This window comes from Argentina anserina, chromosome 3 (genome assembly GCF_933775445.1).
Source record: "Argentina anserina chromosome 3, drPotAnse1.1, whole genome shotgun sequence".
Classification (NCBI taxonomy): Eukaryota; Viridiplantae; Streptophyta; class Magnoliopsida; order Rosales; family Rosaceae; genus Argentina; species Argentina anserina.
The window spans coordinates 11,935,685-11,959,761 of NC_065874.1; the positions used below are offsets into that span (position 1 = coordinate 11,935,685).

The window sequence follows — 24,077 nt, forward strand, 5'->3', positions numbered from 1 at the left end:
GAGCAAAAATAGTTGGGATAGGAAAAGCGCAAGTAATTGGAGCGACTGCATTGTTTAGAACTCCGAAGGCAGTAGGAGCAAACAAACTGTGAGTTTCAACAGCAGCATCAGCAGTCAATATATACAAATGAAATTGACTCCAAATTCAAGTCTCAAGAGTTGTCTGCACCAGCTTTTCAATATTTCAGGTCTAATTCACAACCAGCATAGATTTTCAACCTTATAGTGCCGATTACCCCAACCCAATTTGCACAAGTCTCAGTTAACTTAAAATTCAAAGTTAAAGAAATCTGCAGCACTTTACATTGGTGGGATAAACCATAAGTCAAGCTGTAAGAAACAGGGTAATCATAACTGGATGTGAAAGTGAGAAAAGAAAAGTGAAATGAAAACTATGAAGAGATTCCTACCCGATTACCTGTTCTTTACTGGAATGAATAAATTGTGATTGAACGATCACTGAGTAAGACATATCTGGGCAACTTAGAATGACATTTCATATTTCCCACGTACTCTACAGCTTATGGCTTGTAAAAAGCTGTACAAGAATGGGCCATATTTAAGTAGCAAAGTGGAAAAAAAGATACAGGAGAGTTGTAAGCTATTTTTCCACCAAGTGCCCCCCTATACAAAAGAAAAAACACCCCACCAATAAATAACTATGTCACAAGAGAACCAGCAATTATTCTGCAGTGAGATTCCTGATGCTCAGATTTTGGGGTCTACCAAATACCTGGCTCATCGACCAGAAACAAATAACGAATTGGTGGATATTGGGTTGCTTTCTGCCTGATATTTTCGGACCTTTGCCTTGTCAATTCGTGCTCGTCTAACAGCTTCTTGGACCTGGAAATCATGGTCTTTCAACATCTGATCCATGTTGCCAGAGGGGACTAACAACGGACCTGAGAAGTGAATTTTGTGACCCTTTGATCCATAACCAACCTGAAGTAAGCAGGAAAAACCATTAATTAGCCAAGAAAAACATTGAATAAAATTCGCCATAAGGGTTTAGCTATAAAGAGAGAATCATCATGGGGGAAACACAGCCCAAGGGGAAGAACTCACAACAATTGGATCTTTGTTGCTTCTGACGTCATCTTTTCTATTAGAACCTGGAAACCGACCCATTACTTTCGGAACACCTATCTGGGAAGAATTGGACCTTTTTCTGCGTTCCTCAGTCAGCATACTTCTCCCTGCTGCCATACATGACAAGTCAGCACCATTTGACAATGGCCCTGAATGGGACGCTCTCTTATGATTATGGCCATGAGATTCTATACTTGGTTCTACAGCATGTGATGGCCTAGGAGGATCAATTGGAAGGCCAGAAGCAACTTCTTCAGGATGAGGATTAAACTTCTCCCTTCGACTTTTAGAACTCGACTGATCTTGTCTTTTCTGTAACAAGAAAGCCATTGTATTATTCCCATATGAAATAAAAATTTAATAACGTATCACATAAACTACAGTACGAATTCTGGCATCTTATAAACTGAAAGAGGGGAGTCAAAAGATTTTCTAAAATGTTGCATGCAATAAGGATCATCCTAGAACTTTATGAAAGAAAATATCTCAATGACCGAAAAATGGAAAACTAAGAGAAATGTTCGATTATATAATTGTTTGGGATCTGTAAGAAATACAAAAACCAGACCTAAATGCAACTGTAACTTGCATTAAACATTTTGTCGGGTTCATGCATTTAATTAAGAAGAAAATGATCTCCCCTAATGTAGTTATGCTTTGAAAGTGCTTACTCTCCTCACATTCATCAGTGAGCCTATGTGCAGAGAAAAGCAAGACGAGATTAACAAAAAAGTATCTCCATGGACGGACATAGTTGTCAATTGTATTTTTTGTTATAGACAACTGCATTGACATGACTAATTCAGCATTGGCATCAGGTGCCGGTATGGCTCGAGACTCTTGTTCCTCTCCTCCCAGGGTCATGTCTCTGGCCCTTACCTGCTGCTCCTTGTCTACCAATGTATATGAAAACAGATTACAAAGGCAACCTTCAGTAGAAGTTACAAGGACTAGTTGAGAAGCACCAGAAAAAATACTAAGTTTGAGAAACCCATTGCAAAATAATGGTCCAAAGAAATTGACAAAAATAGACCATTTCAACCACAGAATCGTTAAAATGATACAAGCCTAATCCCATGAATTTGCTATCATAAAGTCAAGGCCATAGCTATGAGATTCTGAACTCTTATCGCAACGTGAATTATAGCCCTGTTATCTTGTAATAGCTATAAATTTGTCTAGGATTTGTTCAAAACTCAATCACTTAAGGCAAACTTCAGAGTCCACTCTTTAAACTTTCAAATTGAAGTCCAGGATAATATGATGCCACTTGTCAATCACCAAGCTCAACCGATGCTATAATATATATTAAGTACAGTAACCATCATGTTCCTATAATTTCACACATATGGAGAGGCTAAAGTGTTACCCAGAAGCATGAATCTGCCCACAGGAAGCATGCATCAAATGATCCCAGGAAGTCAAGACATTAGGTCGACAATGCATGAACCATTAAGACCCAATAATTTCACAAATAAGCATGTGCATATGTGGGAACCACATCATACGGTGCAATGCTTTCAAAAAAACATTGAGCACACAAATAACTTATGTGTTCCAAAGAGTAAGCTACTGATTTGTGTGAGAATACTAACCTTCTAGCTTCCTCATCCCGTACTTTAACATCAAACTCTTTGCTGGGAGGATACTTTGGCAAATTTGACGGATCACAAGGAAGAGGTTTCGTGGTAAAGAACTGTTAAGAATAAAAATTAGAAAATTTTGCTGTCAGAAGCTTTGCCAAAACAAACTACTATTTACCAATAAATAGTGGTATCTAAAACTTAAATAGTTGCACAATTAAGAGTATCAAACGTCTAGTCTAGTTTTTATGTTTCTCCAAGTCTCCAACTAATTAGTCAATACTCAAGAGTGGACAAGCAAAAGAACTTGCTGCAATCTAGACGGTGCAACTTATCATGACACGAAGAACTGATAACCTTTATTGAAAGTAAGAACTTCAGTGCATTATTTTCTTGCCACAAGTATTTATCTGATATATGTTAATATCTTGTATACAATTGAGAAAACAATTTGATATAGTAAAGTTGAACTTCTCAAAGCACCAGAGGAAACAGACTTGAATTTCAAAGACAGGATCTACTGCACATGTGAGCATGCACAGGCAGACAGAGCTCTAAAATTGAGTCAAAGTAACTTTCAAGATATCAGAGACTACAAATGTGTAGGACTAAATTTAGAATCCAAACCTCACTCTTGAGAGCAGAAGATGCAGACCCACGATCTTCAGGGTCTATGGAAAGAAGGGTGCCATAAGTGCTAAAGCTGGAACAGGAAAATCCTTAAAAGCTTCTGCAACACAGCGTCTATAAGGCTGTTGAGGCTTAAATATGGTTGCATGAGGCAATTTTGATTTTCTCCAGTAATCCTCAGAAGGTGAGCCGCAAAGCTTGAAAATCTTATGCAACTGCTCCACCTAAAAGCAAAAGAAACTACAAAGTGAGATCATCGGCAGATATTACTCAGCTACACATACGTTTAAAAGAGGCATAAGACACTCTCAAGAATAAAACTCAAAACAGACACCACAAGAGAAACCATAAAACTATAGGGGACGTACCCTACCAGCCAAACGATTAGACCATATCCTACGGAATCATCTTTTCCGATTTGGAAAGAAAAAGCAAAACATTACATACTACACTCAGACTACTTCTGATTCTATATCAATGCCGATTCAAAAAGCCAGAAGACAGATGTGGGAAATGCCAGTTCCATCACATTCGGTATGTTGTAAACTATCACATAAAACAGATCTACTTGATGAAAGAAGAGTTATGGCATTCAAATTAAACGAGATATCATGTCAACCTTCACCAAAGCATAAAATGAAGTTCTGGAGGGAGGGGTGGGCTTGGCCATGGAGGATGGAATGGGGGAAGACAGACGCAGACGGAAAACGACACAGAAGAAGCGAAACTTGAAAGGTTAGGATCTGTTTTTAGGCTGATACCATGTTAGGATTGAATTTCCATTGATCTGAATGAATACATTTGATACACATATATACTGCTGCAAATATAATTACAATGAATAACATTCCTAACTGAGATGATTGACATTCCTAAACTTAGATGATACACATTAATGTTGATTGCATATAATCAGGATTCAATTAGGAGAGGTGAATCACTCTTGATTTGGGAATCATAGGGAATCACTCTAATAAACAGGCCCTAGTTTATCAAGTGGCAAGGAAATATTGGAACAAAATCAAATATTAGTTTAATAGTTTACACAACCAAATATTATTGGGACTATTAAGAGCACTACTGGAAAGTTTTAACACTTTATCGCCTATGCATTCGTACCACAATGATTCGGAATGATATCAAGTAGTTAAGAGCATCATCTTGACACACGCAGAGGTAAACAACTATGAACTATCAGTACCTCGGTTCTTCCAGGCATTATAGGTTTGCCGGCATATAGTTCAGCAAGTATGCAACCTGTACTCCACAGATCAACGGCAGTCCCATAGTAAGTAGCACCAAGTAAAAGCTCTGGCGGTCGGTACCAGAGAGTTACAACCCGGCTAGTTAAAGGCTGATTTTGATGGGGATCAAAAATACTCGTCAGACCAAAATCAGCAATTTTCAACATGCCACTGTTGTCAATTAAAAGGGTGGACCCTTTAATGTCACGATGCAAAACCCCACGACTGTGACAATGATCAAGTCCACATAATAGTTGTTGCATGTAACACTTAACCTGCCAATAAATGGTGATATCTCAATGCTTACAGCCCAAATAATACTACACTAAAGTTTCTGTGTTAATATGTAAAGATGAATTAGAATTACAAGATACTATGCAACAATTATACAAGTGGCTATGGAAAATAAAATATGCCAGTAGCATCAACTGTTGCTGATGATGAGGAAAGGTTATGGTGTTATTTCTAGTACGCAAAGTTGAAGAGGAAAAACAAAGCATGATAAATATTTAGTCTAAGATGTAAGAACTACTATTACATACCTGTGCTTCTGTAAATTTCAGGCCAGGGTGTAAAGCAAGCCCTGCCAAATCATGCTCCATGTACTAAAATACAAGGTACAAGCAGCAAGACATCCTTGATGTAACTAGACCTTCTAGTTTTATCACATTTTGATGATCAAGCCTCCGTAAGATGAGAATTTCCCTTGCCATAAAGTGAACACTCTCGGGCTCTGAGTTATCAAATCTCACTTTCTTTAACGCTACAATTTTCTTTTGATCAAGATCACGAGCCCTATAGACGTTACTATATGTTCCCTGACCAATCTGCACAAAAATAAATGTTAAGTAACCGAATCCAGCGGAAATCTATAGAGGGCAGTACTGTTTGAGGAAAGGAATGGGCAACGCCATAATCTGTATTAAATGGTAAATATGAAAAATCGATTGGTTAAGCCACAAACTGTAAGATCTAAAAGCTGGACAAAGATAAATTATCATAATATAACCCAACTTATATCCAATAGAACACCCAAAACATAACATAGCAAGAGTAGGGATAAGAAAGACCAATCTCCTTACTTCCAAATCAACTAAATTCTAGTCCGGTATGCAACCCCTTATATGACTTACTCAAACTGGTATTTTATGATTAGAAACCATCTCAAAGCAGCGACCAATAAAAAAAATCTCCATCTTTACAAACCTCAAATAGAGGAACTCCTGATCGGTAATTGTCTGAAGCACAAGGACTTGGACCACCAGAAACTTCTTCAGGACTTGTATACCAACTGCTCTCCATATGCAAAATCTGTTTCATTGGAAATAGCTGTCTCTTATCTTCTAGTTGAGCACTCCTCTCTCTGGTTCTATGTTGCATTAATGAGTTGTGTGCTGCATATATTGAACTTGACCGCATGCAACTTGTATCAGACAAAGCATTCGCTGGAGCTTTCATGAATTCAAATTCCCACTTGCTGCATTGCTTTGTTTCTGATGCAAGGCAGAGGTCAACTTCTTAGCTTCCAGGGTAGGGCTATTTAACCCATCCTCGGGAGAATCAGTGCCAGAATCTGAGCAAGAGGCAGACTCGATGAAAGAGACACGATTAAAAGACGACATAACAAAGCAGGAAGGCCTCACATTATGAACAACAATTCCTTCTGAATGTGCTACATTAACAATGTCTACTATTTGCCTAAATATATGCAAGCATTCAAAAGCATCCACAGATCGATCCGGTCTATCCAACCATGGCCTCAAGCTAACATCCCCCCATTCAATAGCTCGGACAAAAGGTTCACTGGTACCTCATCCTCACACACCACAGACAATCCACCCTGGTTTCTTAGGTCATCAGTGTGTGCCACCACAACCCCATCTCTTTCATTCCTCAAATTCGAATCCTGCGATGAACCACCCAAGAAGCCGAATCTTCTACCATGACTAAGCCTTGGATTCTGGTTTGAGACGCTGCCAGGCATTCTCAGATGAACCTTCCATTGTTGTCCTCCTATAGAAGCATGAAGGCAAGAACACACGCATCCAACAAAGTCTCTCACTTCCACCACCATCTTAAATCAAAACCTCATCTCTGATAACTCCCACTTTCTCAGCAAGCAGAGCACATCAACAACTTCTCACAGAAAAACAGAATTCCTGCTAGGCGAAAAAGTAACTTCATGAACAAAATTTCAGCACCATACAAAGCAGAGACCACTTTTATCACACTAAGAATGATCCAAAAAAAAAATATATATATATATATATATATATATATATATATATCAAAACAAGCAGGATCAAACCACAAAACCCAATTCATTATTTTCATCACAGTCACAAGAAGTGCAAAAACAATCAATCTAAACCAAGTAAACAAGAAAACCCTAGAAATGCAAACACCTGCAATCAATCTAAAGCAATAAACCCAAGAAGAAAAAACATGTCTTGGGAACATACATGAAGAAAATACCATGACTTGCATGTGTGAGAAGGAGAGAGAGAGTGAGTTACCAGTTTCACCATGAACAGGGTATTCAGTTTCCTTCCAAAGCCTATCAGGACTAACAGTATAACTCTCCACTAAAAAAAAAGCAAAGAAGAGAAGCTCTACAGTGTCACCATAAAGAAGGAAGCTCTCTCCGGCCTCATAAAATCCTCCAATATAATTTCCAACAAAAAACAAACAAAAATCTCCCCACATAAAGCACAGAACAGTGCTTGTAAATTCCTTAAAAAAAAGAGGATTAGAATTACACCCAATTTTCAATTTTTCATGATAGGTTTTAAATAAAATCCACTAAATATATATTTTCAGTAGACATTTAAAATGTGTCAATTATGATATATTTTATGTCTTATTTTTTTATAAAATTTACAAAATATCACAATTTAATATTTATAACATCAGATAATACCATGATTATGGAGTTTGTGTAATTCTCACAAATTTTATATTTCAATCAATTTAATTATTATTTCAAAATCATGGATTGTTTCCTATAATTTGTTGTAAAGTTAAGTGCTAAAGAATTTATTCTCTATATATATGGTAGAATTATGACTAAACCTCAAATAATTAGAGTACTATTTCTAATTGACTTGAGTTTCAAATACTCTGGCATATAGGAAATTTATCTAATAAATATTTTCGTATGACACCTATATATTAGACTCTAATTTTTATTGTACCTCGTCATTAGATTTTCTATTACATTATACCTATGATTGCATAAATATGTGTGTGTCTATATATATATATATATATATATATATATCTCTCTCTCTCTCTCTCTCTCTCTCTCTTGTGATCGACATTTTCGGTAGGTCATTAGATTTTCTATTACTTAAGCCCTACTTAATAGATACATTTAATAATGTAAATGGTTGAGATAAATAGGTTATCTCGATTAAGATTAAACATGACTAATATACTTAGAAAAAGAAAAAAAAATATCAAAGAATAAAATTGTGCAACTTACAATTAGATACCTTACGAGTAGACATATAACATCAAATATGGTATGAGTTAAAATGCAATCCAATTAGTAAGACAAAACTCTTTCCTTCATTTGATCTCATTCTCCAACCACTTTCACAACACAATTCGTAAAACAAAAATGTTTTCCCCATTTCTTTTTCAACCTTTTTCTTTTCACATGATACTTATATACATAGTATATATACATAAAACAAGGTAAGAAATTAAGAATGTAATATTTATGTTAAAGTTATATCCAACTAATATTTAGCTTAACATTTGAAATTCAAATTGTTGCTAAAATTGAGTATGATACCAAATATAGCAATGTACAGTCTGAAAGTTAAATCAATAAATCAAAAAATGAAAAAAGTTATTAATCATAGACAAACTCTCAGTATGGTAAGTTTGCTTATGTGGTGTGGGTGTACTATGAAAAAAAATTATTAATGAGTTTATTTTAAAAAAGACGTGACAATATTAGGTTTATATCTAATTATCTAAAAAATAATTCCAAAGTCTGCAACTTTGAATATTTAAAATGATAATTTGGGTAGAGTTCCAATCTTCTTGTATCCTTATTGGGTCTACGGTCCATCATCAAAAAATTATTACTTTATGGGGGGCTTGCTTGGCAGCCAGAGAGTTGGGCAAGACCACTTCTTTCAACTCGTCTTGTTTATCTTCCCGCTTTATTCCAAACTACCAACGTGACCAACAATGGCCTCTATTTAATATGAGATCACAGGCAAACAGTCTCATCTATCATAATACTTTCCCTTCCAACTTTTCATTAATATTTTTCGTTTTCTAGGCTTGTGGTGTGACGTCAAATATTGTCTGAAACCTCAGAATTGCGCGATATTTAATATGCGTTTGAACTAGCCATTAGATCATGATAAAATATAAAAAGCACCTGAACGTGAAATGTTTGTTTCTTGTAATTCATAGATAGATTGACCATCCATGGTTGAGAAATTGAGATGATCCAATTAAGGGTTAGGTATGTAGTTATGTCTAATTAACTATACATCATGCTCCCGGCCACTTTTGGCCTAACGCAGACACTGCGTACTAATCCTCAGCACAGTACATTATTTGATATAAACATATATACATAGTAATATAGATCAATATAGATCGACTAATAATCTAGGAGAAGTACTAATCAATCAATATAGGTTGTAGAGCTTCAAAGTACATGCACATAGTTTACGATCTTGGATTTTTGTATATCATGTACCAAATCACAGCAGGGGATGTGTGCTCCTGATTGAACCAATAAATAACTAAAAACATGAACACCGCCCCATGTATTCATGACTTGGTGCAACATATTCATGTCACTTGACTAGAATTCTGATTATATCAAAATCTAGCTCCAAACTTCCTATGAACTTGAGATTAAAGAATACTAACTTCAGTACATATTAAGGAATATCTTGCTAGAGACTGCTAACCCACTTGTCTCTCAGCTACCGCTGCTTAGGTTAGACCTCGGCCGGTGGCTCTTTCCGGCTTTACCGTACCGGTACGAAACTACGGTTGGTTTAGATTGGTCAAGTTTTGTGCTCTGCGTTGTTATACTTGTACATATACTTGGAACCATCATCATCAGAAACGTTTCCACTGATTTCATATCGCACTGGAATTGAAAGAGCTATATATCCGTGCATGGATATTACCTGACAAGAGAAACTAGCTAAAGATCAGTATATATTAAAGTTAAGGATTAAGGAAGACCAAATTTGCGGGGTAAAAGAGAGGTGAAACCGATCCAGATTTACTTTACCATCGAGTGAACAGTTAAAATATATACACGAACCTTAAACCAAATGTTAGAAGTAAATCTAATCACTTAATTAAGCTGTAGTAGTATGTACTGTTCCAGTAATTAATATTAACGCTATCTGCTTCTTAACTAGGCCCTTAGTTTTTCTGGTCTATTTGGTAGAAACATTTCTTGGCACTTTCAGTTCTGTCTTTCTACTTCACACGTTGCTTCTCTGTTTCTGTAGGCATTGACACTCATCAAACCAGATTGAAGATGTCCTTATCTTAATTAGAACATTAGATTCGTTTGGAGTATATATTTCATTTTCTTTGATGTGGTAGACATACATGTCCAGATGTCCTACAAGGCACATTCACCTGTCTGTATTGTGACCACTGGGCCAAGCAACAAATGATGCCCTCCAAAACGCATACATAAACCCACCCAGAATTCTCATGAACGGATAAGAAGTTCTACATAACTCCAAAGTTTTATACCAAATCAGGTGGATGATTCATCCTTACGTTGAAATCATTTAAAAACAATGACAAAATCATGATAGATGTCACCTCATTTTGATACTTAAAATTGGTAACAGTAGTTTCAGATTTCAATATTTCCAATGAAAACTTAGAAAAGACGATAGTTACCTAAAACATCAATGACCTAGTATTTGGTTCCATAATGTAAAATAACCAACATACATGTAGCTGCTCCATGAAGGCAAGCTTACTTATTACAAACTCCAATCCGAATTAGCTAGGAGCCTAGGAGAACACAAAAAGAGTACTTGTCAGCTTCAATTACTGAAGCTCCAACTCAAAATTTTGTGATTTTGAATGTTCGCTCCAGTTGATGCAGTGAATCCCACGTACATTTCATCAAGGAACACATCAGAGAGATCAAGAGGAACCTTAATCAAAGGTCTCCCTGGCTTTTTTATGTTTTCTGGAGCCAAGGTGATGCTGAGCTGGTTGTTCCAGTACTCAATCCATGCTTGGTAATTGCCTCCATCGTTCAGCTCTACCTCCTTGAAAGACCAATTAGTGTTGTTACTGTCCTCCTTTGTGTCATCGCCAAGCCAATATCCGGCTTTGTAAGAAGCCAGAGAATTAAGAGAATTGACATCAACACCAACATGATTGTTGTCGATATCGCTGTGTTCGGCGTCTTTGAACACATCGAATTCAATACCAAAAGCATGGTTGCTGGGATTACCATCGTTTGTATTGTTCAAGAAGCCGAGATACTGCGCTGCAGAGGCACCTTGGATGCCAGGAGCAGGAACAAAAACGAGGACGAATCCATGACCCGCAAGAGGATCCTTGTATGGGGCTATGGAAAAAGTAAATGAGGTTGTGAAAGGCAGAAGGTTCAAAGAGCTTGAATATCTTGTAGGTACCTTGGCATTGTAGAGAGCTCTACCAATAGAATAAGTGCTATTTTCAGTAAGAGAAAGTACACCGGAATCTGTCGTTGCATTGCCGTAGAGCAAGATATCAGAAGAATTGAAACCATTGAAGGCAAAATCAATGGCAGAAGTAGATTGGAGCAACAATAGTTGGGATAGGAAAAGCACAAATAATTGGTGAGACTGCATTGTTTAGAACTCTGAAGGCAGTAGGAGCAAACTGTGAGTTTCAATAGCATCATCAGCAGTCAATATATACAAATGAAATTGACTCCAAATTCAAGTCTCAAGAGTTGTCTGCACCAGCTTTTCAATATTTCAGGTCTAATTCACAACCACCATTGATTTTCAACCTTATAGTGCCTATTACCCCAACCCAATTTGCACAAGTCTCATTTAACTTAAAATTCAAAGTTAAAGAAATCTGCAGCACTTTACATTGGTGGGATAAACCATAAGTCAAGCTGTAAGAAACAGGGTAATCATAACTAGATGTGAAAGTGAGAAAAGAAATGTGAAATGAAAACTATGAATAGATTCCTACGCGATTACCTGTTCTTTACTGGAATGAATAAATTAAGATTGAATGATCACTGAGTAAGACATATCTGGGCAACTTAAAATGACATTTCATATTTCCCACGTACTCTACAGCTTATGGCTTGTAAAAAGCTGTAGAAGAATGGGCCATATTTAAGTAGCAAAGTGGAAAAAAAGATACAGGAGAGTTCTAAGCTATAAACTAAATTTTGGATGTAGATTGGCTATTTTTCCACCGAGTGCCCCCCTATACAAAAGAAAAAACACCCCACCAATAAATACCTGTCACAAGAGAACCAGCAATTATTCTGCAGTGAGATTCCTGATGCTCAGATTTTGGGGTCTACCTACCAAATACCAATGCCTGGCTCATCGACCAGAAACAAATAACGAATTGGTGGATATTGGGTTGCTTTCCGCCTGATATTTTCGGACCTTCGCCTTGTCAATTCGTGCTCGTCTAACAGCTTCTTGGACCTGGAAATCATGGTCTTTCAACATCTGATCCATGTTGCCAGAGGGGACTAACAACGGACCTGAGTAGTGAATTTTGTGACCCTTTGATCCATAACCAACCTGAAGTAAGCAGGAAAAAAAAGTAATAGATAAACCATTAATTAGCAAATAAAAACATTGAATAAAAGTCACAATAAGGGTAAAGCTATAAAGAGAGAATCATCATAGGGGAAACAGCACAAGGGGAAGAACTCACAATTATTGGATCTTTGTTGCTTCTGACATCATCTTTTCTATTAGAACCTAATACAGGTTTTTGGTCATGTGCTGAAGGATCTGAGACCTCCTTGAATGAACCTGGAAACCGACCCATTACTTTCGGAACATCTATCTGGGAAGAATTGGACCTTTTTCTGCGTTCCTCAGTCAACATACTTCTCCTTGCTGCCACTAAACCTGACATTCCTGACAAGTCAGCGCCATTTGAGATCTTTGGAGCGTCATCTGGGTTCTTCGTAGACTTTGCCCATGCCGCACGATGTGACAATGGCCCTGAATGGGACGCTCTCTTATGATTATGGCCATGAGATTCCATACTTGGTTCTACAGCATGTGATGGTCTAGGAGGGTCGATTGGAAAGCCAGAAGCAACTTCTTCTGGATGAGGATTAAACTTCTCACTTCGACTTTTAGAACTAGACTGATCTTGTCTTTTCTATAACAAGAAAGCCATTGTATTATTCCCATGTAATATATCGAATAAACTACAATGTCAATTCTGGCATCTTATAAACTGAAAGAAGACAGTCAAAAGAACTACGAGTCACCCAGTACAAATTTCTAAAATGTCTCATGCAATAAGGATCATCCAAGAATTTAATGAAACAAATTATCTCAATGACCGAGAAATGGAAGACTAAGGTTCCATTGTTGACAAACAGAAAAGTTTGTTGCTAACAAAACATCAATGTTATGAGAGTGTATAATTGTTTTGGGATCGGTAAGAAATATCAAATAGGACCCACAACAAGAATTAGACCTAAATGCAACTGAAACTTGCATAATACATTCTGTTGGTTTCATCCATTTAATTAAGAAGAAAATGATCTCCCCTAACATAATTATGATTTGAAAGTGCTTACTCTCTTCATATTCATCCGTGAGCCTATGTGCAGAGAAAAGCAAGAAAAAATTAAGAAAAAATATCTCATTGGACAGATAAAGTTGTTAATCGTATTATTGTTTTACTGGTCCATGCATTGAGACAACTGAGTTAATACAGATTATAGTCCAAAGTCCCATCGGCTTCCCAAGAATAACACAAAATATAATAAAATCACATAGAAATGAAAACTTGTGCATAAGAAAAGAAGCACTAAGACAAGTATCAACACACATACCAGTTTCAAAAATGGTCAACAATGAAGATGGGTAATTACTCTTACTAAAATAACGTCAGTTTACCTGCATTGACATGACTAATTCAGCATTGGCATCAGGTGCCGGTATGGCTCGAGACTCTCTAGTTCCTCTCCTCTCAGGGTCATGTCTATGGCCCTTACCTGCTGCTCCTTGTCTATCAATGTACATGAGAACAGATTACAAAGGCAACCATCAAAAGTTACAAGGACTAATTGAGATGCACCAGAAAAATTATAGCACAACTAAGAATATTAAGTTTGAGAAACCCATTGCAAAATAATGGTTCAAAGAATTTGACAAAAATTGACCATTTCAACCACAAGCCGTTAAATTGATACAAGCCTAATCCCATGAATTTGCTATCATAAAGTTAAGGCCATGGCTATGAGATTCTGTACTCTTAAGGCAACGTTATTTATAGCCCTATTATCTAGTAAATTGTAATAGCTATAAATTTGTCTAGGATTTGTTCAAAACTCAATCACTTAAGGCAAACTTCAGAGCCCACTCTTTTAACTTTTAAATTGAAGTCCAGGATCATATGATGCCACTTGTTAATCACCAAGCTCAACCAATGCTATAATTAAGTACAGTAACCATCATGTTCCAATAATTTCGCATATATGGAGAGGCTAAAGTGTTACCCAGAAGCATGAATCTGCCCACAGGAAGCATGCATCAAATGATCCCATGAAGTCAAGACTAATGTTGACAATGCATGAACCATTAAGACCCAATAATTTCACAGATAAGCACGTGCATATGTGGGAAGCACATTATATGGTGCAATGCTTTCAAGAAAATATTGAGAACAAAAACAACTTATATGTTCAAAGGAGTAAGCTACTGATTTGTGTAAGAATGCTAACCTTCTAGCTTCCTCATCCCGTACTTTAACATCAAACTCTTTGCTGGGAGGATACTTTGGCAAACTTGATGGATCACAAGGAAGAGGTTTTGTGGTAAAGAACTGTTAAGAATAAAAAAAAATGCGGTCAGAAGCTTTGCCCCCAAAAAAATCTACAATTAACCAAAGAATAGTGATACCTAAAATTTAAATAGTTGCACAGCGAAGAGTATCAACCATCTTGTCTTGTCTACTTTTTTTTTTTTGGCTTTTTCCAACTAGTTAGTCAAGACTCAAGAGTGGACAAGCAAAAGAACTTGCTGAAATCTAGACAGTGCAACTTATCATGATACGGAGAACTGATGACCATTATTGAAAGTAAAAACTTCAGTGCATTATTTTCTTGCTGCAAGTATTTATCTGATAGATGTCAATACCTTGTATACACTTGAGAAAACAATTTAATATAGTAAAGTTGAAGTTCTCAAAGCACCAGATGAAACAGACTTGAATTTCAAAGATAGGATCTACTGCACATGTGAGCACGCACAGGCACACATATAGCTCTAAAATTGAGGCAAAGTAACGTTCAAGATAACAGATAGACAATACAAATGTGTAGAACTAAATTTAGAATCCAAACCTCACTCTTGAGAGCAGAAGATGCGGACCCACGATCTGCAGGGTCTATGGAAAGAAGGGTGTCCATAAGTGCTAAAGCTGGTACAGGAAAATCCTTAAAAGTTTCTGCAACACAGCGTCTATAAGGCTGTTGAGGCTTAAATATGGTTGCATGAGGCAATTTTGATTTTCTCCAGTAATCCTCAGAAGGTGAGCCGCAAAGCTTGAAAATCTTATGCAACTGCTCTACCTAAAAGCAAAAGAAACCACAAAGTAAGATCATCGGCAGACATTACTCAGCTACACTTACATTTAAAAGGGGCACAAGACACTCATAAGACACTCTTAAGGATAAAACCCAAAAGGGACACCACAAGAGAAACCATAAAACTATAGGGGACGTACCCTACCAGCCAAACGATTAGACCATATCCTATGGAACCATCTTTTCCATCTAGGACAGTAAAAGCAAAACATTACATACTATACTCAGACTACTTCTGATTCTATATCGTACTTCAAAAGAAAATGACGATTCAAAAGGCCAGAAGACAGATGTAGGAAATGCCAGTTCCATCACATTGGGTATGTTGTAAAACATCACATAAAACAGATCTACTGGATGAAAGAATAGTTATGGCCTTCAAATTTATCGAGATATCAAGTCAACCTCTACCAAAGCATAAAATAAAGTTCTGGAGAAACGGGCCCTAGCTTATCCAGTGGCAGGGAAATATTGGAACAAAACCAAATATTATTAGGACTATTAAGAGCACTACTGGAAAGTTTTTACTCTTTATCACCTATGCATTAGAACCGCAATAATTCGGATTGATATAAAGTAGTTAAGAGCATCATCTTGACACATGCAGATGTAAACAACTATAAGTACCTCGGTTCTTCCGGGCATTATAGGTTTGCCGGCATATAGTTCAGCAAGTATGCAACCTGTACTCCACAGATCAACAGCAGTCCCATAGTACGTAGCACCAAGTAAAAGCTCTGGTGGTCGGTACCAAAGAGTTACAACCCGGCTAGTTAAAGGCTGATATTGATGGGGATCAAAAATACTCGCCAGACCAAAGTCAGCAATTTTCAACATGCCACTGTTGTCAATTAAAAGGTTGGAACCTTTAATGTCACGATGCAGAACCCCACGACTGTGACAATGATCAAGTCCACATAATAGTTGTTGCATGTAACACTTAACCTGCCAATAAATGATGATATCTCCATGCTTACAGCCCAAATAAAACAGTTTAATTGATACTACACTGAAGTTTCTGTGTTAACGTTAAAAGATGAATTATAATTACAAGATACTATGCACATAAGTATAAAACTATGGAAAATAAAATATGCCAGTAGCATCAACTGTTGCTGATGATGAGAAAGGGTTATGGTGTTATTTCTTGTAAGCGAAGTTGAAGAGGAAAAACAAAGCATGATATATATATTTAGTTGAAAATGTAAAAACTACTATTACATACCTGTGCTTCTGTAAATTTCAAGCCAGGGTGTAAAGCAAGCCCTGCCAAATCATGCTCCATGTACTCAAAAACAAGGTACAAGCTGCAAGACATCCTTGACGTAACTAGACCTTCTAGTTTTATCACATTTTCATGATCAAGCTTCCGTAAGATGAGAATTTCCCTTGCCATAAAGCGAACACTCTCGGGCTCTGAGTTATCAAATCTCACTTTCTTTAACGCTACAATTTTCTTTTGATCAAGATCACGAGCCCTATAGACATTACTATATGTTCCCTGACCAATCTGCACAAAATAAGTGTTAAGTAACCGAATCCAGCGGAAATTTAGAGAGGACGGTACTGTTTAAGGAAAGGAATGGCCAACACCATAACCTGTATTAAATGGTAAATATGATAAATCTATTAATTAAGCAACAAACTGTAAAATCTTATAGCTGGACAAGGGAACATAATCAGAACATAACCCCAAGTTACATCCAATAGAACACCCGAAACATAACTTAGCAGATTAGGGATAAGAAAGACCAGTCTCCTTACTTAATCAACTATATTCTAGTCTGGTACGCAACCCCTTATAGCTTACACTCTCAAACTCATTTTATGCTTAAAAACCATCTCAACACAGTGACCAATAAAAAAGAATCTCCATGTTAACTCACCAGCAGTTAGTTGTACACCACTCACCAGCCAACATCAATTCCAGTATTCCAGTAACAAATTAAAAGGAGATACAGCATTTTCTTTTCATATATTTTAGTTGACAAACACATCAACTAATACATGGTTTGACACAGGTTATATCTTAACAAAAATTAAAAAAAAAAAGATTACCAATTAAATGGCAATCATGGTTCCAATTACGACATTCTTTGGGACAAATTTTCAGATCAGCGAGAAATTTAAATAGAACAAATTTTAGGAAAGCTGTATTAGATAAATGGGAGTGAAGAAGATTTTTAGAGCCATTCACTTGAAAAGGACTAATGAACAGATTCGGAGATACAAAACCAAGCCTAGCTACAGAGAAGACAAACGTTGTGGCAATTGAGAAGGACTTATTAACCTCTTCAAGCATATAATACCAAATCTAGTGACACAAAAGAGAAATGTTGTTATTTTATGCTCTACTCTTACCATAGAAGATTCACTCAGCCCCAGAGTATGGTAGCCCTAAGTGCAGATCTTTGTATTTGCTTTTACTTGTTAGTATTTTCTATTGAGTTTATAAGAAAAGCACCATATAAATGTTGCACTTTAATATAAATTTTGTGTGCCCATTAACAAATATACGTGGAGCTACACAACCAATGAAGATAGCTGTAATACAAGTACTTTACTCTCTCCCAGAAATCACTCACCAATCAGGGCAATCAGTTATAACATTAATAATAAAGACTCAAATTTTACTAAGGGGAAACATACGTGTTTTCAATGAGCTTCGAAACAGAAGAAAAGAGATTTTGAGGGTATAATCTCAATAAGCATGTACACAACAACCTAATTTCCATGGATTAATGAGAAAAGGAAAACATATATCTGTGAAGGTGAACATAAAGCTAACTTCAGAACTAATAAAGAAACTTACTTTGTCCAGCTTCTCAAATGAATCTGCACGACGGGGTATCCACCCCTTAATGGCCTCCCCAGCCACTCCAGCTAGCCAGGACGGCCACCCTGCTGCAACCTGTTCTCCTTCTACAGCTTTTGGAATGCTGCCCATCCCGGGATGTAGAGCAGCAACATACTCCATCTTCTCCCTCTTCCTCTCATAATTCTCACCATGTGATCGAGCAGCCCCATTTGAGTGCTTATCAATCAACATTGTTCGCCCGTCATTGCTATCATACCGATCTTTTGCTCGATAGGCTTCTTCCCTCCTTGATGAAGCCACCCTAGTCGCCCTTGAGTCTGATGTCCCCTTGTTGGACACTCTCTCTCTGGGGCTCTCCTTGCTATCCTCAATTGCAGAGGGCTTGCAATACATGCAACCCATTGTGCCCCAATCCACCCAAAACAAGGGCCCTCCCTCAGTCCCTCACAGTCAAATCCACACCCTCAAAAAGCTTGCATTCTCATAACACTCCTTTCTTCCTATAATGACCAATTCTCTATACTCAAAACTCCCATATACTAAACTTGAAACCTGTCCAACTAAAACCCAGAATTCAGACTCATTGAACATACAAAACCATCATTCAGCAAATGCAAAACAGCAAATCCACTCTTCACAGACACAAAGCTAGAGTATTTACCCAAAATTGCAACTACCCAACATCAAAATCTCCAAAGTTTCAACCTTTCACCAAACAAAACCTCAAACCCACCACAAAGTTTCAATCTTGCACACTAAAACTGCCTACACTCAATGTATCAACAAATCCAAAAGCAACAAAAACCCCAAATTCTGAAAACCCAACACAAAATCTGCCTTACCTTAAGCAAAGAGCACCCTCCAAAAATGACCCTTCTGTCTCTATAAGCCTCTCAAATCCAAGAAACCAAGCTAAACTGCTAAATGGAGGGAAGAGATTGGAGCCCTAGACAGGAGGCATTAAGGGGTTTGTGGAATAAGTACATGGATCAAAAGGGTACACAGGGATTTGAGAGAGAGAAGAAAAGAGATTCAGGTTTTGGTTTGTTTTAAGAAAGAAAAGAAATAGAGGGAGAGAGAGAGAGTAAAATAACATTAAGATTGATAGAGTGGGGGAAGGGGGAGTGTCTCCAAGTAACAGAAGAAGCCAGTGGCAGCTTTGAGTGAAGAGGAAAAGAAAAAGACTTGTGTAATTGTGTTTAGTTTAACTGGACACATTCTTTCACCTCCCCACACGCGCCGCTCTCTTTAATAACCCTGGAATTTATGAAGTATGGTTATAAAATGGACTATAGGGAGGTAGAAATGTGGGAGTTGGGTGACCCAAATGATTTGGTCTGAAAAAGAAGGTGCTGTTTTATTAGCATGGAAGGGTGGAGCATGGACACTGCAGGAAACTGGAACATTTCAAATTGTGTTACCTAAGCTATTTAACAGTATTGATAACTAGCCGTTTGATACTTTATTGTATGCTTATTATTCTGTTATTGCGTGTTTTCTTACCTAGAGTGTGGAACGAATGAATAATGAACAAATGTATGGCGTCCTGTTTTGATTTCATTATTACTTACTAGCCTCATGAGTCATGGCACACATAACGTGTTGTATTTGGACGGAATTGTAGAATCGTGGTTTTCTCATTCTTTTTTATATATATATATATATATATTTTTTTTAAATTACAATCATATCATTCAAACCGTCAGATAGATTGTAGAGTTTAAACTCTAGGTAAATTGAGTAGTTCATAAATTTAACCAATCAACATGTGAACTCTTATTATGTTTTATTAATAGAAAATATGTGCCGAGGGATTAGCATGGATTAGCATTGACGAAATGTGAATATATGTTTTAGGGTTTCAAACATAAGTTTTTACAACTCAACTACACGTGGTAATTATGAAAATGTTTGATATAATGAGTATGCAATGCCTATATATTCTAGTACAATAGGAAGTGATAGGAAGTGAGAGCGAATGACATGTTAACTTGGGCATTTTCTCTTTTCAGTGAAATGACATGTTTACTTTATTTTGATTGGAAGCAATCATGGATAGAATACAATTAGAATGATACTAGTTCGCCGCGAAAGTTGGAATGGAGAATGAAAAAATTCATGAACATTATTTTATCATGTGTTAGTAAATGGATGAAAACTTTTTTCCAGCCAAGAGATCATAATTTCTTTATGTATTGGTAGACGCATGAATATGTTTACCGCATAATGATGATAGTCTTATGTAACTAAACGTGCCTTTAGAACTTATAAACTTAAATTACTCTTTATCACATAATTATCTCAGGTAAATAAACATACCATCTAATTGCATCATTTGGGATACCTTGTTCCCTTATATATGGTTCTTATCTTATATATTACTTTGACAAGAACGGAACAAAGGTTGATCCCTCGATCAGTAATTCGTAAATAAAAGTTGGGCTGCTGTCTCGTTTGGTTTGCTGACTTATTCCTTCAATGATTTCAAGTCCTTGGATTTTCCACATAAAAAGTTCCCTAACAAAAGATTAAAAAGTCACCTAACAAAAGGCGGTAAATTCCTTCCAAATTGAACCTAATATTCACCACTATGTACTATTATGATGGCCATCTTACATCATTTCCATCGGACCACGCCAACTCCAAAACAATATGCATGGCTCGAGTTCATCCCGCAAACTCTTTTTTGATTTATTTGTTAATATATGGTTGTTTTATCAGCAAGAAAAGCTCTAATTGTCCCCTTCAAATGAGAGAGAGAGAGAGAGAGAGAGAGAGAGAGAGAGAGAGCAATCCTATGAAAACCCAAAGGATACGTACGATTTCTTCATCGACGAACTACACAATTCTACTTCTTGATGTGCTCGGACGACAACCTCTTATTGCTTTGTGAAAACAAGCATCGATCTAAAAGCATGCATGTTGAATGGCTTTTATCATAAGCTGCTTGAGTTCTGTTTTCTTCTCATATATGAATGTCTTCCAAAGTATAAATGATATTTGACGGGTTAATGCTCGAGAGATGATCAAAACTGTCTAAGGCACTTGTTACGTACTCCTCCGACATTTCAATCCATTTTATCATCGCACAGTGACAACTCTTGTTCGGTGGTCAAAATATGCTCGAAGTCTCCAACGTTGGATATATGGTTGGTTAGAACATTGTGAAATTGTGCAGTCTCCTCGACCTACAAGCTCCTAGATTAGCCTGTGAAGAAAATGCTTTCGTGATGTAGTTGGTTATCACGTCAGTCATACACACTTCATTTCGAAAAAGAAAATAGTTTGTGAATGTTACATTTGCTAGTAAATTTTAAAGTTAAAATGGGATAAATGAACCACATTTTTAAGTATACACATATTGATGTATCATCTTTTGGAGCAACTGATGCAACACAAAACTTAAGTTACGAGAAAAATTAACCTGATCGTCCCACTTTTTCTGCTATATAAGATGTGATGCGAGTGGTACTAGAAAAGTGTAATGGTAATATGGAATTTCTGCCTCTGATATCATCATGTATTTGCAAAATATGATAAATTTTGTCAAACTTAAGAATCTCAATTCATGATTCCTCCAAGGTGAGACTAAGTGTCGTCGGATTAATTTTCCGGCGGCAATATATGATGAGAGCTGTTTTATTTGACATTAGGATATGTAGGCGATGTTTCGTCATTTTCAGCGATACATATTTACTGTGCTCTTAACTACGTCACCGTTGTTTCAAAGCAAATAGAGTCATCATTAGAACAATACTTTTTGCTAGTTGGTGTTTTGTTAGATACTTATTTGTAGGGACTTCTGATATTATTTCAGGTCTTTGTAATCAGGGGTTTAGGTTTCACGTCTCCTAATATATTTTACAGTCTTATTAATAAAGGTTGGGTAGCCACATAAACCTTTTATTAAAAAAAAAACCATGATTCCTCCATGAGTCCATGGTCTAAAAGTCACTCGGACTATAATTATTGGTGTTAGTGCATCTTTCTACTTACTATCATAAAATTTATTTTGAGGTTCAAATCACATAAGTTACAATTATAGCTTTTTCACCTTTTTGCGTGCATAAAATTTTGGAGTCGACAGTAATAATGAGAATCATATGATCGTATACAAACAGTAGCTACGTTAAAAATGCATGCTAGTCATGATATTAACCCATGAGATCGGTCCACAAAAGTTGCCATATACTATATAAGATTAAAAATGAAATGCCATATGAGGATATGAATAACAATAATGGACCCAACAAGAGGCGAAGTCCTGTCCATGTCTAATTAAATTGTGCAACAGTGTTCCATGTAAATCAATGCATACATGTAACTCATGACACTGCTCTGTCTTCTCTCCCCACGACAAACATACAACTCCTTCGGACCTACTCGTTTAATGTATTTTGTGTGTCTCTCCCATCTCTATCTCCATCGATCGAGTCATGACCTAGCTAGGCTAAGTTATGAGTCGGTATTGCGGAGCGATTATGTTCTGATCCACCAATTATTTATATATGTCAGCATTTCATTATTTTCATAACATGTACATCATAACAACATGAACAGTTCGTATATAGAATTTGAGGACGTATAGCTTGTAATGAGTTTTACCACCATTATCTTCTTATCATATACGGTGTTCAGAGTTTCTTATGTATATTTTTGAAATAGTTAAAAGTGGGGTTCTTGCACCTAACATATTACCAATCAATTTTCACATTTTGATGACTTTGAGAACTTGATGAAAATTAGATATGTTTGATGAATCGATCAGATGATATGAGATACGATGCGCAATCGCTATATATGTTTCATGATCATATATATAACCTTGGATCTTGTGGTTTGTATTTTAATTACCACATACCAACTCATCGAGTTTAGCTTAAACAAATGGAAAGCTTGGCATGTGAAGTTTGTGGTTATAAAGAAAGGCCATGGTCGACGGACATTAATTTGAGCTTCATTAGAGAGGGGAGGGTGGGGAGGAGGGGCCGGATGGCCTGCAGCAGGGGGCGACCTTAGTTATGAAGATTTAACATGGCGTGGAATTGGTTGTTAGAATACAGTTTCTTCTTTGGTTTGATCGATAGAAACTATCAACCTAACCATTTAATTATAGCTGATCCTGGTAGCTCCAATTATTGGACGAGTAATGGAATAGTCATTACATGAACCGGCATATTGGTAACTAATAACTACACTGACTTAATCATACGTAATATTGTAACTTCCCTGCAGACAGATGCATGACTTCTTTTTAAAAACGAGAATGACCATCAGATTGTCCTTACCAAAACAACTTCTTCTTTCATTGCAAGCTCAGTAAAAACCAGTAGCTAGAAGATAATGAAAGAGAGTTAGATCGAGCAGCTCCTGCGCCATTTTTGATCACTTGGGTGGAAATGGAACAAACTTTTAAGGAACATAACAAGAAACAAGAATCATCTCGAGTGATAAAACTTTCTTTCCCTAGCTGATATATATAGCCATTAGATATAATCGAATCACTGGTATGTATAGCAGCACTGTTGCAGAGATTTGCATGTAGAAATCGATATAGCTTAAGAAACTCAGGTACGGTGGCCGGACCTAAGAAATTGTTCATCCTTTAATTACAGATTAGCATATCAAACTTGTGACCTAGGATACTATTTAAAATGACACCACTAATTACCAGCCCATGAGTGGCGGGCCCGGACCGGTCCGAGCTTTAGTACATTTAAATAAGTTACGGGTCAGATATTTTCATAAATATTAAGATCTAAGCCCGCCCATCTAAAGCGGGACTTGCGGGCCGGGCCGGGCCAGGCTTTGTGGGTTTATATTAGAAAAAAACATAATACTATAATTTAAGGGTTTGAAATAATAAAAAAATTATTAGAAAACATTTAAAA

At 36.8% G+C, this 24,077-nt stretch overlaps 3 protein-coding genes and 1 pseudogene across 6 annotated transcripts in view; all 4 read right to left on the bottom strand.

Annotated features, from left to right (window-relative positions):
* Positions 1–7,144, bottom strand: part of LOC126789140 (protein SPA1-RELATED 4) — a 24,758-nt gene extending 17,614 nt beyond the window's left edge. The window contains exon 1 of the mRNA XM_050515218.1: positions 7,066–7,144. The gene's annotated coding sequence lies outside the window, so the exon portion shown is untranslated. The remainder of the gene's footprint in view (positions 1–7,065) is intronic.
* Positions 1–11,406, bottom strand: part of LOC126789157 (L-type lectin-domain containing receptor kinase VII.1-like) — a 12,190-nt gene extending 784 nt beyond the window's left edge. The window contains exon 1 of the mRNA XM_050515250.1: positions 10,720–11,406. Coding sequence (XP_050371207.1) covers positions 10,720–11,406 — 687 coding nt within the window. The remainder of the gene's footprint in view (positions 1–10,719) is intronic.
* LOC126789169 (probable serine/threonine-protein kinase At1g54610) lies at positions 410–6,677 on the bottom strand (annotated as a pseudogene).
* A 340-nt stretch (positions 11,407–11,746) lies between the features above and the next one.
* Positions 11,747–19,323, bottom strand: LOC126789142 (probable serine/threonine-protein kinase At1g54610). Of its 4 annotated transcripts, none has more exons than XM_050515224.1 (9): positions 18,181–19,323; positions 16,594–16,878; positions 15,996–16,313; positions 15,126–15,353; positions 14,505–14,605; positions 13,678–13,789; positions 12,470–12,928; positions 12,109–12,333; positions 11,747–12,004 (listed from the first exon to the last, which is right to left on the bottom strand). In XM_050515224.1, the coding sequence occupies exons 1-8, from the start codon at positions 18,586–18,588 to the stop codon at positions 12,127–12,129; spliced, it is 2,118 nt and encodes a 705-aa protein (XP_050371181.1). In that variant the 5' UTR covers positions 18,589–19,323; the 3' UTR covers positions 11,747–12,004; positions 12,109–12,126. The 4 variants fall into 4 exon arrangements, with proteins under 4 accessions (XP_050371181.1, XP_050371182.1, XP_050371180.1 ...); XM_050515225.1 differs by having other exon boundaries at positions 11,748–12,333; positions 18,181–18,738; positions 19,029–19,322; XM_050515223.1 differs by having other exon boundaries at positions 11,748–12,333; positions 18,181–18,746; positions 19,029–19,322.
* Between the last annotated feature and the right edge of the window lie 4,754 nt (positions 19,324–24,077).

Coding starts and splice junctions, on each gene's coding strand:
- LOC126789142 (XM_050515224.1), bottom strand. CDS start 18,588: ATGGGTTGCATGTATTGCAAGCCCTCTGCAATTGAGGATAGCAAGGAG. Junction 16,314..16,593: donor TGAAATTTACAGAAGCACAG/GTATGTAATAGT, acceptor ATTTATTGGCAG/GTTAAGTGTTACATGCAACA. Junction 12,929..13,677: donor AATTAGTCATGTCAATGCAG/GTAAACTGACGT, acceptor TTCTTGTTATAG/AAAAGACAAGATCAGTCTAG.